Source organism: Mobula birostris, chromosome 1 (genome assembly GCF_030028105.1).
Source record: "Mobula birostris isolate sMobBir1 chromosome 1, sMobBir1.hap1, whole genome shotgun sequence".
NCBI classification, from domain to species: domain Eukaryota; kingdom Metazoa; phylum Chordata; class Chondrichthyes; order Myliobatiformes; family Myliobatidae; genus Mobula; species Mobula birostris.
In genome coordinates, this window is record NC_092370.1 from 249817200 (window position 1) to 249830599 (window position 13400).

General features: G+C 45.2%; 1 protein-coding gene across 1 annotated transcript in view; it reads left to right on the forward strand.

Annotated features, from left to right (window-relative positions):
- LOC140206221 (alpha-1-antitrypsin-like) overlaps positions 1–13400 on the forward strand; it is a 45073-nt gene that overhangs the window by 13031 nt on the left and 18642 nt on the right. The window contains exon 4 of the mRNA XM_072274546.1: positions 11924–12071. Within this exon, the coding sequence (XP_072130647.1) occupies positions 11924–12071 (148 nt within the window). The remainder of the gene's footprint in view (positions 1–11923; positions 12072–13400) is intronic.

Sequence of the window (13400 nt, forward strand, 5' to 3'; positions counted from 1 at the left end):
GACTTACCAGTTCATAGTTTAATTGGTCATTGTAAATTATCTCGTAATTAAGCTCGGGTTAAATTGAGGGACTGCTGGGTGCCACAGCTCAAAGGGCCAGAAGGCCTACTCCATGCTGTATCTCAATAAAATAAAATTAAAACTAAATAAAATCATTAACAAATTTAAATAACATAAAATATTGTTCAGTAATTATTTTAGAGAATGTGGAAGTTGGAAAAAGTTTGTCTTAGGAAACGTGGTTCCAAGCATAAAATTATTTTTTCAGGACCAGTGAGGTTGTTCAACTGTGTTTATTGAAATCAATTTAAAACTCACTCTCATCTTATTCAATTTAGAGCAAGGATGGATTTTTAATAGTTCTCATCAAGTCAATGATTTTTAATTGATTTTATCTTCAAAGGCTGCAAATTAGCACCATGGAGTGGAACAAGTTATCGCTGAATTTACAACTTCTCAATTTCTATCTTTATGAGCACCTGGAGAGGCGGCAAAGTTGGCGTCAACTTCATGGGCACAATAAAAGAATTCCTGTTATTGCAATAATAAAATCCAAACATATATTTCCAACTGAAAAGCTACCTATTATGCTCATAAATATTTAGTATCTGACAGTTTTAGCTTCAATATCTTTGAACTGGAAAGTTTGAACAATGAATATTGATCCTCTTGAGAAGAGTTAAGTTGATGGGGAGCTGAGCCCTTCGTTGGTCAGGGTCAGCCAAGGATGTTGCTCCTTAGCCATCTAGTGAAGTTGAGTCAGATGCCAGGGAGGTATAATATGGAGAGCAAGCTGTTGCCCATGTAGCAAGCTCCTCCTCTCCACATATCTGATGAATCCAAAGCAATGGCAGAGACTGATACAGTTCCGAACCAGCTGCATCACAGGAGCTGCCAGTCGGCCTTTAACTCAACATCGAACTGTGATATAGGCTCCAGCTCTGAATTTCTCCCTCGGAGTTTGCTCCCAAAGCCTTCCCCAGGAGTGGGTATAGCTGCAAGGCATCACAGATGTGAGATCAGAGGTTTTCCCTCTCCTAGACCAAGGGTTCCCAACCAGGGGTCCTTAGGTAATGGTGGGGGTTCAATGGCATAAAAAAAGGTTGGGAAACCCTGTCCAAAATGAGCTGCCAACCACGGCTGACAAGCCCTGTAAGACCATATGATATAGAAGCAGAATTACCCATTTGGCCCATCGATTCTGCTCTGCTATTTCATCAGGGCTGATCCAATTTACCTCTCAGCCCCAATCTCCTGCCTTCTCCCCGTATCCCTTCATACCCTGACCAATCAAGAATATAAGTATACACAACAACTTGGCCTCCACAGCTGTCTGTGGCAAAGAATCCACAGATTCATCCTTTTATCTGCATTCTAAAAGGATGCCTCTCTATTCTGAGGCTGGGTCCTCTGCTCTTAGACTCTCCACCATCGGAAACATCCTCTTCACATTCACTCTATCAAGGCCTTTCACCATTCAATAGGTTTCAATGAGGCCACCCATCACTCTTCTGAATTCCAGTAAGTACAGGCCCAGAGCCATCGAATGCACTTCATACAACAAGTCATTCAATCCTGGAATCATTTTCATGAACCTCCTTTGAACCTTCTACAGTTTCAGCACATCCTTTCTCGGATAAGGGGTCCAAAACTGCTCACAATGCTCCAAGTGAGACCTCATCCGTGCTTATATAAAGTCCCAAGATTACGTTGTTGCTTTTATATTGCAGTCCTCTTGAAAAGAATTCCAACATCACATTTGCCTTCCTCATTGCAGACTCAGCCTGTAAATTAACCCCAAAGTCCCGTCACTTTGCGCCTCAGCCTGTAAATTAACCCCAAAGTCCCAAGTCACTTTGTGCCTCAGTTTTTTGTATTTTCTCTCCATTTAGAAAATAGTCAACCCCTTCATTTCTTGTACCAAAGTGCATGACCATACACTTCCCGACATTGTATACCATCTGCCATTTTTTGCTCATTCTCCTAATCTGTCTAAGTCCTTCTGTAGCCTCTCTACTTCCTCAAAGCCACCCGCCCCTCCAATTATCTTCATATTGACTGAAAACGTTGCCACAAAGCCATCAATTCCATCATCCAAATCATTGACATATGACGTAAAAAGAATCGGTCTCAAAACAGATCCCTGTGGAACACCACTAATCACTGGCACCCAACCAGAAAAGGCTCCTTTTATTCCCACTCTCTGCCTCCTGGCAATCAGCCACTACTTTATCCATGCTAGAATCTTTCCTGTAATACCATGGGCTCGTAGCTTGTTAAACAGCCTCATATGTGGCACCTTGTTAAAAGCCTTCTGAATATTGAAGTACACAACATCAACTGATTCTCCTTTTGTCTATTCTGCTTGTCATTTCTTCAAAAAATTTCAACAGATTTGTCAGATAAGATTTTCCCTTGTGGACTTCAACCTACTTTATCATGTGCCTCCAATTACTCTGAGACCTCATCCTTATTAATCAACTTCAACATCTTCCCAACCACTAAGGTCAGACTAACTGGCCAATAGTTTCCTTTCTTCTAACTCTCTCCCTTCTTGAAGAGTGGAGTGACGTTTGCAATTTTCCAGTATTCCGGAACCATTCCAGAATCTAGAGATTCTTATAAGATCATTACTAATGCCTCCATGATCCCTTCAGCCACCTCCTTCAGAACTCTATGGTATACACCATCTGGCCCTGGTGACCTATCTACCTACAGATCACTCAAAACCCCTCTCCCTAGTTATGGTAACTTCACACACTTCATGCCACCTGAAACGTGGGACTTCCACCTTACAGCTAGCGTCTTCCAGCATCATTTTCCAGTGGTCCGATATCTACTCTAGCCTATCTTTTACACTTTATGTATCTGAAGAAATCTTTGGTTCCTCTTTAGTATTATTGGCTAGCTTACTTTAGTGCTCCATGTTTACTTTCCTATTGACATTTTTAGTTGTCTTCTATTCATTTTTAAAAGCTTCCCAATCCTCTAATTTCCCACTAATTTTTGCTCTATTATATGACTCACTTTGGCTTTTATGCTGGCTTTTTTGACTTCTCTTGTTAGCCTTGGTTGTGTCATCTTTCCTTTTGAATACTTCTTCCTCTTTAGGACGTATCTACCCTGTGCCTTCTGAATTGCCTCCAGAGACTCCAGCTATTGCTGCTCTGCCATCATCCCTGCCAGTGTTCTTTTCCAATCAATTCTGGCTAGCTCCTTTCACATGCCTCTGTAATTCCCTTTACTCCACTGTAATACCATACATCTGACTTCAGTTTCTCCTCAGTTCTCAAATTTTGGGGGGAATTCAATCATATTATGATCACTTTCCCCGAGGCATTCTTTTACCTTAATCTCTTATCAGTTCTGGTACCTTGCACAACACCCAGTGCTGTATAGCTGATCTGCTAGTGGGCTCAACCACAAGATGCTCTAAAAAGCCATCTCGTAGGCAACCTAGAAATTCACCCTCCTGAAATCAGGCATATTTTAATGATGCAGCTCTATAAAACTCTGGTTAGGCCACACTTGGAGTACTGTGTCCACTTCTGGTCGCCTCACTATAGGAAGGATGTGAAAGCATTGGAAAGGGTACAAAGGAGATTTACCAGGATGCTGCCTGGTTTAGAGAGTATGCATTATGATCAGAGATTAAGGGAGCTAGGGCTTTACTCTTTGGAGAGAAGGAGGATGAGAGGAGACATGATAGAGGTGTACAAGATAATAAGAGGAATAGATAGAGTGGATAGCCAGCGCCTCTTCCCCAGGGCACCACTGCTCAATACAAGAGGACATGGCTTTAAGGTAAGGGGTGGGAAGTTCAAGGGGGATATTAGAGGAAGGATTTTTACTCAGAGAGTGGTTGGTGTGTGGAATACACTGCCTGAGTCAGTGGTGGAGGCAGAAACACTAGTGAAATTTCAGAGACTACTAGACAGGTATATGGAGGAATTTAAGTTGGGGGGTTATATGGGAGGCAGGGTTTGAGGGTCGGCACAACATTGTGGGCTGAGGGACCTGTACTGTGCTGTACTATTCTATGTTCTATGTTCTATACTGAAGTCTCCTGTGACTATTGTAACATTACCCTTTTGGCATGCATCTTCTGTCTCCTGTTGTAACTTGTAGACCACATTCTTACCTCTGTTTGGGGGTCTGTATACAACTCCCGTCAGGGTCTTTTTACCCTTGCAGTTCCTTAACTCTATCCACAATGATTAAACATCTTCCAACCCTCTGACACCTCTTTCTAATAATTTGACTTCATTTTTTACCATCAGAGCAACGCCGACCCCTCTGCCTTCCTGCTTGTCCTTTCGATACAATGTGTATCCTTGGACATTAAACTCCCAGCTATAGTCTTCTTTCAGCCATGATTCAGTGATGCCTATGGCATCATACCTGCCAATCTGCAACTGTGCTACAAGTTCATCTACCTTATTCTATATACTGCACACCTTCACACCTGTATTCATCCTTTTTGATTTTGTCCAGTTTTACAGTACAACTCATCCTGTTGTCTACAATTTTTTCCTATCAACAGCCTTTCCTCACTACACATCGCCTCTGTTTGTAAACCAGCTATCTCACCTTCAGCACTATCATCCGCCTTTCCTACGATACCTCTTGTACTGAAATATATGGAGCTCTGGCCATTAGTCACACCATGCACAACCTTTTGATTCCTAACTTTGTCTGAGATCTTGCTAACATCTGCCTCCACAGCCTCTCCACTATGTTCTGGCTGTCTGGTTCCCATTCTCTTGCAACCCCATCTGCTTAAAGCGACTGGTTTTGAGGTGGTAGTAACACATTGTTGCCTCATCTCCTGTCAGTAGAAACGGTTCTGTTGGGCTTAGTAGCTGAACCACACGTGAAGGCCAGAAGCTGGACTTGGTTGTCAGAGCCTATTCGAGACGCATGCCATTAGGAGCATCTAATAGGTAGTGGGAGCTTATCCCACGACTGTCCCTATCAGCTATGATAACCTTAAGGAACTTGTCTGAGAACGAGGTTCTATCTTAAATTATGTCACAGATTCACCATGGATATATGCCTAATTAATCTCCAGTTGAGGGATCTTCTAGCAATAAAATCTGGTTCTATAACTGAAGTAGTGACATATTTTGCAACCCAAGGACATTTGAACTCTCTGGGCTGTGTGCTTATTGGGAGGACTTGTTCTACAGCGTAGTGACATCTTTGAGGATTTTCCGTGTGGGAGTTGAAATCTGCGGTAGACGTAACTGTGAGGCAGCTAATTAACCGCACGGAAAGTGGCACCACAGCTTCTGGTGATCGCAGATGTTCAGTTAAAAAGCAAGAAGCTGTAAATTGCTCTCCAAAACGTTGTGTTCCTTCAACCTGTCGAAAGTAACAGTTCACTCACTGCCTATCTCACTTTCAGATACGTTAAACAGTGTGAAACTGCTCCTTTTCTCTCAGTGGCATAGATTAAATAAATCACAAAATGATGGGGCTAATAAGGACACGTTTGCTGAGGTGGTGGTTTTAATTATTTTTAATTTTTTTGCCTATTATTTAAAGATACAGCCCTTCCAGCCCAACAAGCCACACCACCTAGCAACACCCGATTTAACCCCATACTAACCACAGGAAAATTTACAATGACCAATTAACCTACTAACTAGTATGGCTTTGGAAGATGAGAGAAAATGAGATCAGCTGGAGGAAACCCACTTGTGCATGGGAAGGATTTGAACTCCTACCTATAAGACCATAAGGCATAGGAGCAGAATTAGACCATTTGGCCCATTGAGTCTGCTCCAACATCTCATCATGGTTGATCTATTTTCCCTCTCAGCCCAATCTCCCCGTATCAACCTCTGCCTGAAATAATACCCAATGACTTGGTTTTCACAGCTGCCTGAGGCAGTGAAGTCCACAGATTCACCACTCTCTGTCTAAACAAATCCCTTCTCATCTCTGCTCTAAAAGGACGCCCCTCTATTCTGTGGCTGTGTCCTCTGAATGTCCAAAGACATTAACTCTGATGCCCTGAGCTGTCATAGCATCATGCGAACTACTATACTACCATGTCAGACATCCCACCCTGCAAAAACTGATTTCAGGGAGTTAGCACCATCAATTTGCGGGAGACTTCCGGGAGAGGTGGGATGTCTGCAATAGAGTAGCACCTTAGCAGCTAGCCAGCTAGTTTAAATAACGTTAGCTATGCTAATGAACAAATGACACCCGTTAAACTCACCTCAACATGACTTTTACAGTCTTAACCCACCATGGGCAATAGAAAAGTCACTGTTGCAAACAGTGCAGCGAGCAAGACTGTCATTATTTTTGACCCCTATTAGGCAGGGGTACACTTTAGTGTAGTCTGGGGTGACGTACCTTTTATATTTTCTTTTTTTTTTTCAGAACACTCTGCCATGGCGCGCTCTCGCTCTCTCTCTCGTGGTCTCTCACGCTCTCGCTTGCTTTCTCTCTCTCTCGCTCTCTCTCTCTCTCGCTCACGCGCTCTCTCGCTCCCTCACTTGCTTGCTCTCGCGTGCTCGTTCTCTCTCGCTCCTTCGCTTGCTTCCTCTCGCTCGTTAGCTCTCAAAAAAACTGATTTCTGTCATACTGTATATAATTTGCAGGCATCAGGGAGCCACTATTCATATGTGAGAGGCTCCCGGAACTTCCGGGAGATTTGGGATGTCTGCCATGTGCTCAAAAAACATATAGAAAAAACTGCTTGTAGTGGAAATCAATGTTTATTTTCATTCTATAGGTTTATGTTATTGGTGATTTAAAATATTTAAATAACTTCTGAGCTTTTGAGGTACAGTTTGTCGCTTCAGAGCAGAAATTTATTAGTTTAAGTCCCACTCCAGAAACTCGATCACAAGAATCACAGAAGCATAGTGGGCTCTAAGCTGGCGTAGCAGTTGCTGTGATGTTGTTACAGCTCAGGGCATTGGAGTTCAGAGTTCAGTATCGATGCTGTCTGCAAGGAGTTTGTACATTCTCTCCCTGATTGCGGGGGATTCTTCCTGGTGCTCTGATTTCCTCCCAAACTCCAAAGATGTATCTGTTAATAAGTTAATTGGTCATTGCAAATTGTCCTGTGAGTAGGCTAGGGTTGCTGGGCAGAGCGGCTTGTTGGACTGGAAGGGCCTGTATCTCAAGACAAATAAAAAGTAGAGTCTTGGCTGATTCACCTGTGCAGTTGGAGCTCTGCTCCTTAGAAGGAGTGTTTAACCAAGGCTCCTGAGAACTGATGCCAAATCAAGCTGAGTTTATTGTTCAGTCTATAAGTCTGGTGAGGTACAGGTGCACTGGAAAATTTGCTTGCAACAGCCACAGGCATGAAGCTCGAGACAACACACAGAATATAAATTATATATTAATTACACAAGAGAGAGAGGAAAAATGACGGTTCATTGGTGGAAAAAATAGAGATGATCACAACAGAAGTTCAGTTGGTGTTCTGTTGTTGAGGCAGGATTAGGACTGTGCAGACCGGTTGATGATTATAGAGAGCAACTGCTGCTGGACTGGGTAGTGCGGATGCAGGCTTCTGCACCTCATGCCTAGTAGTAACAGGGAGAAGATGGTATGACCCAGACTGGGACAGCACTGTGGCATAGTGGTACAGTGCCAGCGATCGGAGCTTGCTTCCCTCTGCTGTCTGTAAGGAGTTTGTATGTTCTCTCCGTGATCACATGGGATTCCTTCGGGTGCTCCAATTTCCTCACACAGTCCAAAGATGAACCAGTCACTAGCTTAATTTGCTAGACTTGTGTATTATTCAAAAAATAAAATTATATACAATAAACCATTCAATAACTTTCCATCCTTTACATACTTTCCCTTATAGCTTGTACATATCCGTACTTATGGCCACCCACGTGGCACTCCAGTTGTTCACCTTACCACATCGTTGTTGAGGGGTATACTCCCCGCCATCCGACCCCTCCCACTCCCGCGGGTGAAGAAACCTATACCGTGGTCCTTCTCCACTGGGCCCTTGCGGTGGCTGCACCGAGTTTCAGTGCGTCCCTCAGCGCGTACTCCCGCAGCCGAGAATGTGCCAGTCGGCAGCATTCTCCCACGGACATCTCCATGTGCTGGTAGATCATCAAGTTTCAGGCCGACCGAAGAGCGTCTTTCACCGAGTTGATAATCCGCCAGCAGCACTGGATGTTGGTCTCCGTGTGCATCCCCGGGAACAGCCCGTAGATCAGAGAGTCCTCTGTTACGCAGCTGCTGGGGATGAAACGTGACACTAGCCCATCCATCCTCCTCCACACCCTCTTTGCAAACTGACAGTGTGCGAAGAGGTGGGTCACAGACTCCTCCTCACTGCAGTCCTCCCGTGGGCAGTGTGGTGCGGAGACGACGTTCTGGGTGTACAGGAGGGATCTGACTGGGAGGGCCCCTCTCACCACCAGCCAGGTGAGGTCCTGGTACCTGTTGGTGAGGTCTGGCGATGAGGCATTTTGCCAGATGAACCGGGTGGTCTGCTCCGGGAGCCACCCCACTATGTCCATCACGTCCTTCTCCTGCAGTGCCTGCAGGACATTACGTGCCGACCACTGCCTGATGGCCCTGTGGTCAAAGGCGTTCTCCTGGAAGAACTTTTCTACGAAGGACAGGTATGGCGGCAACGACCAGCTGACTGGGGCGTTGCGCGGGAGTGGGGCCAGACCTATCCTTCGTAGCCAGGGCGGCAGGTAGAACCTGGGCACATAGTGGTACTTGGTGCCCACATACCTGGGTTCTACACACAACTTGATGCAGCCACATACGAAGCTGGCCATCAGGGTGAGGGCGACATTGGGGACATTCTTGCCCCCGTTGTCCAGGGACTTATGCATGACGGTCCATCTCACTCGCTTCATCTTGGATCTCCAGACGAATCTGAAGACAGCTCGGGTGATTTCCGAGCTGTAGGAGCGGGGGACGGGCCAGACCTGCGCCAACTACAACAGCTCTGAGAGCACCTCACACCTGATGACTAGGTTCTTGCCCGTTATCGACAGGGAGCGCCCTCCCCACAGTCCCAGTTTCTGTTTCACCTTGGCAGTCCGCTCCTGCCAGTTCTTGTTGCACGCCTCGGCCCCTCCGAACCCGATCCCCGACACCTTCACGTGGTCAGACCTGATGGTGAAGGGGACACTGGATCAGTCGGGCCAGTTGCCGAAGAGCATAGCTTCGCTCTTCGTGCGGTTGACCCTGGCCCCCGACGCTAGCTCGAACTGTTCACAGGTGCCAATCAACCTGCGAACTGACCTCGGATCAGAGCAGAAGACGGTGACGTCGTCCATGTACAGGGAGGTTTTCACTTGGGTCCCTCCACTGCCTGGCAGCGTCACCCCTCTTATGCCCTCATCCCTCCTGATGGCTTCCGCAAAGGGTTCAATGCAGCAAACAAGACAAGGGAGAGGGGACAGCCCTGCCTGACTCCAGACCTGATGGGGAAGCTGTTTGTTTCCCACCCGTTGACCTGGACTGCACCACAAATGTCTATGTAGAGCAGTCTGATCCAATTCCGGATTCCCTCCCCAAATCCAATATTGGAGAGTATGTCCGCCATGTACGTGTGCGATATCCTGTCGAAGGCTTTCTCCTGGTCCAAGCTGACCAGGCAGGCGTTCACGCCCCTGTCCTGCACGTAGGCGATGGTGTCCCTCAGCAGCGCGAGGCTGTCTGAGATCTTCCTGCTCGGTACAGCATAGGTTTGGTCCGGGTGGATCACCTGTCCCAGAGCCGACCTGACCCTGTTGGCGATAGCCTTGGACAGGATCTTGTAGTCCACATTCAGGAGAGAGATGGGTCTCCAATTTCTAATGTCCTCCCTTTCCCTCTTCTGCTTGTAGATGAGGGTGATGATGCCCTTCCTCATGGACTCAGACATACTGCCGGCCAGAAGCATAGTGTTGTACACTTCCAGCAGGTCTGGGCCCATCCAGTGTGTCACAGGCTCGTTGGGACAAAAGGTCCTGTTACTGTGCTGTATTTTTAAACAAGGGTAGCGTAGTGGGTAGCACAACACGTTACAGTACAGGTGAGCACAGGTTCAATTCTCACCACTGGCTGTAAGGAGTTTGTATGTTCTGCCCGTGACTGCTTGGCAACTCCGGGTGCTCTGGTTTCCTCACACAGTCCACAGACCTACTGGTTAGTAGGTTAACTGGTCATTGTAAATCGTCTTGTGATTAGGCTAGAATTAATTGCAGGGGTTGCTGGGCAGCACAGCTCAAAGGGTTGGAAGGGCCTGTTCCATCCTGTATCTCCATCACTGGTGGGTATCCTTGATGATAGATTCTGCCGTCTTGAGGCAGGGATTCATCTGGTATTTTCGTTCCCTAGGCATCACCGCTAAGCATAAATTATCATCATTATCACGCTGTTGTCTCTGGAAGGCTGCAGAGTGTAAATTGGCTGCCATGCTTCCATCGCAACAACAGTGAGCTATTTCCAAAGCATTTCACTGCCGGGGATTCATTTACAACATCGGGAAGTTGTGAAGGATGCCATACATGTGCACTGTGTCTTTCAGAAAATTCTACTCAGAAATAAAATATATGACTCAATATAACCCTTTGCAAAGGCTGTGCAGGAATGTTTTGGTTGGAAACAACAATCAACCAATCAGAGTAAAACACTCCAATTAAATTATATTTATTCATTTCATAATAATCTTCATTACATATGTAAAAATCAAACTTAATTTTAAGGATGAAAGAAATATATGTCAATAGTTTGCTGAACTTAAAAGCATATATCCACTGTAAGAAAAATATTCAGAAATCTTTCCATGCTAAGCTACAATTTTAGATTTAAACCATTTCTTTGGTTAATTGGAATAATATTTTAATAGTCAAGTAGACTGTGCTCATCAGTGACCTCTGCTGGAGAATAAGTATATTCACAGTCAGCTTGGACATAACATAATTCCAAAGCAAACCACACAAAATTTGCACCTATCCACATTTCTCTTGAACGTTGAAATTGAACCCACGTCTACCACTTCCACTGGCAGCTCATTCCACACTCTCATCACCCTCTGAATGAAGACGTTTCCCCTCATGTTTCCTTTAAACATTTTGCCTTTCACCCTTAACCCATGACTAGTTCTAGTCTCACCCAACCTCAATGGAAAAAGTGTATTTGCGTTTACCCTAACTATACCCCTCACAAATTTATGTAATACTCACTGTCATGAAGAAGGCTGTAAATTTCTACTGAAAAGTTTTGCAGAAACGTTGGTTTTCTGGTGAAGTACCAAAGTAAGTACAAAAGACTGACATGCACGTCATTTATTATTATATTGAAATTTGTCCTCTATTGTGCCTATTGTCTTGTCTATTATTTACTGTACTGCCCTGCACTGTTTTGTGCACTTTATGTAGTCCTGTGTAGGTCTGTAGTCTAGTGTAATTTTTGTGTTGTCTCACTTAGTCGAGTGTAGCTTTGTGTTGTTTCATGTAGCACCAGGGTCCTGGAGGAACTTTGTTTCATTTTTACTGTGTACTGTACCAGCAGCTTATGGTCAAAATGACAATAAAAAGCAACTTGACTTGACTTATATATTGTGAAGTCAACGGATGAAGTCTGGAAGTGTTTTTCAGTTATACATAGAGATTACAAGATTCAGGATTCAAGTCATTTCCAGTACTCAAGTGTAAAGAAAGTGACACTGGACGCAGGAGTGTTTGTACATAAGGTGACTGACAGGAAATAGTTGTGGTTGAGGGTTTAGAGGGGTGGGATAGTGGGTGGAGGTGTTGATCAGCTTTACTGCTTGGGAAAAGTAACTGTTTTTGAGTCTAGTGGTCCTGGCATGGATACTACATAGCTTCCCCTCCCCTCCCTGCCCCCAGTGGGAGTGGCTCAGTAAAATGAAAAACCTAAGGAAACAATAGAACTAATATATTCTTGACCCTGTTTACAATAGGTCTGTGGATCTACGCCTTCCAAAGTTGTTGCTCAAGTCTTCCTACCAACTCAAACATATACTGATGGCAATGGGTATCACCGACCTGTTCACTAAAAATGCAAACCTCTCCAAAATAACTAAATCCACACAACTAAAACTTTCAAAGGTAAGATACTTCCATGTTCAACAGAAATACGCTGTACAATCAATTTTTATCTTGACAAAAGATCGTGAAACGCTGGACAAAACTTTGGGAAGTTTTAGTTGGGATCGGTATAATTGTCAGAATCAGGTTTATTATCACTGGTCACTATATGCAAATTCATTTAATTCATTATGTGCCATGTCATATGACATGGGTGATAATGGTCTTTCCATGGCCATGATTGTTCCTGGCAAGCTCTTCGACAGCAGTGGCTTGTCATTGCCTTCTTCTGGGCAGTGTCTTTACAAGACAAGTGACCCCAATCATTATCAATACTCTTCTGAGATTATCATGCTGGAGACAGTGGTCGCATAACCAGGACTTGTGATATGCACCAGCTGCCCATGCGACCATCCACCACCTGCTCCCATGACTTCACATGGCCCTGATCAGGGGGCTAATCAGGTGCTACATCTTGCACAAGGGTGACTTGCAGGATAGCAGAAGGAGGAAGCACCTTATATCTTCTTTGGTAAAAACCTATCTCCCCTCCACCACCCAAATATTTAGTAATATTATGGTGATTATTACTATATTGTCCTCTCCCCCTTCCCTCTTCCCCACTCTGTCCTACTTCTTCTCCTCACCTGCCTATCACCCCCCCCCCCAATGCCTCTCCTTCCCTTTTTACCATGGTGACTCTCCTCTCCTGGCAGATTTTTTTCTTCACAAAATCGTAAACACAAAACACAAAATAAACACAAAATAACCTGCAGATGCTGGGGTCAAAGCAACACTCACAACACGCTGGAGGAACTCAGCAGGTCGGGCAACATCCATGGAAAAGATCGGCTGATGTTTCAGGCCAGAACCCTTCGTCAGGACTGAAGAGGGAAGGGGCAGAGGCCCTATAAAGAAGGTGGGGGGAGGGTGGGAAGGAGAAGGCTGGTAGGTTCCAGGTGAAAAACCAGTAAGGGGAAAGATAAACGGGTGGGGGAAGGGAGGCAGGGAGGTGATCGGCAGGAAAGTTGAAGGAATAGGGGAAAACACAATGGGTAGTAGAAGGAGGCGGAACCATGAGGGAGGTGATAGGCAGCTGGGGGAGAGGGCAGAGTGACATAGGGATAAGGGAAGGGAAGGGGAGGGAATTACCGGAAGTTGGAGAATTCAATGTTCATACCAAGGGGCTGGAGACTACCTAGACGGTATATGAGGTGTTGCTCCTCCAACCTGAGTCCTCTCAACTATTCCTCTTCCCACCCTGCCACATGCAAAAATGCCATTCCCTATTCCTATTTCCTCCGTCTCCGCCGCATCTGCTCCGAGGATGAGGTTTTCCATTCCAGGACA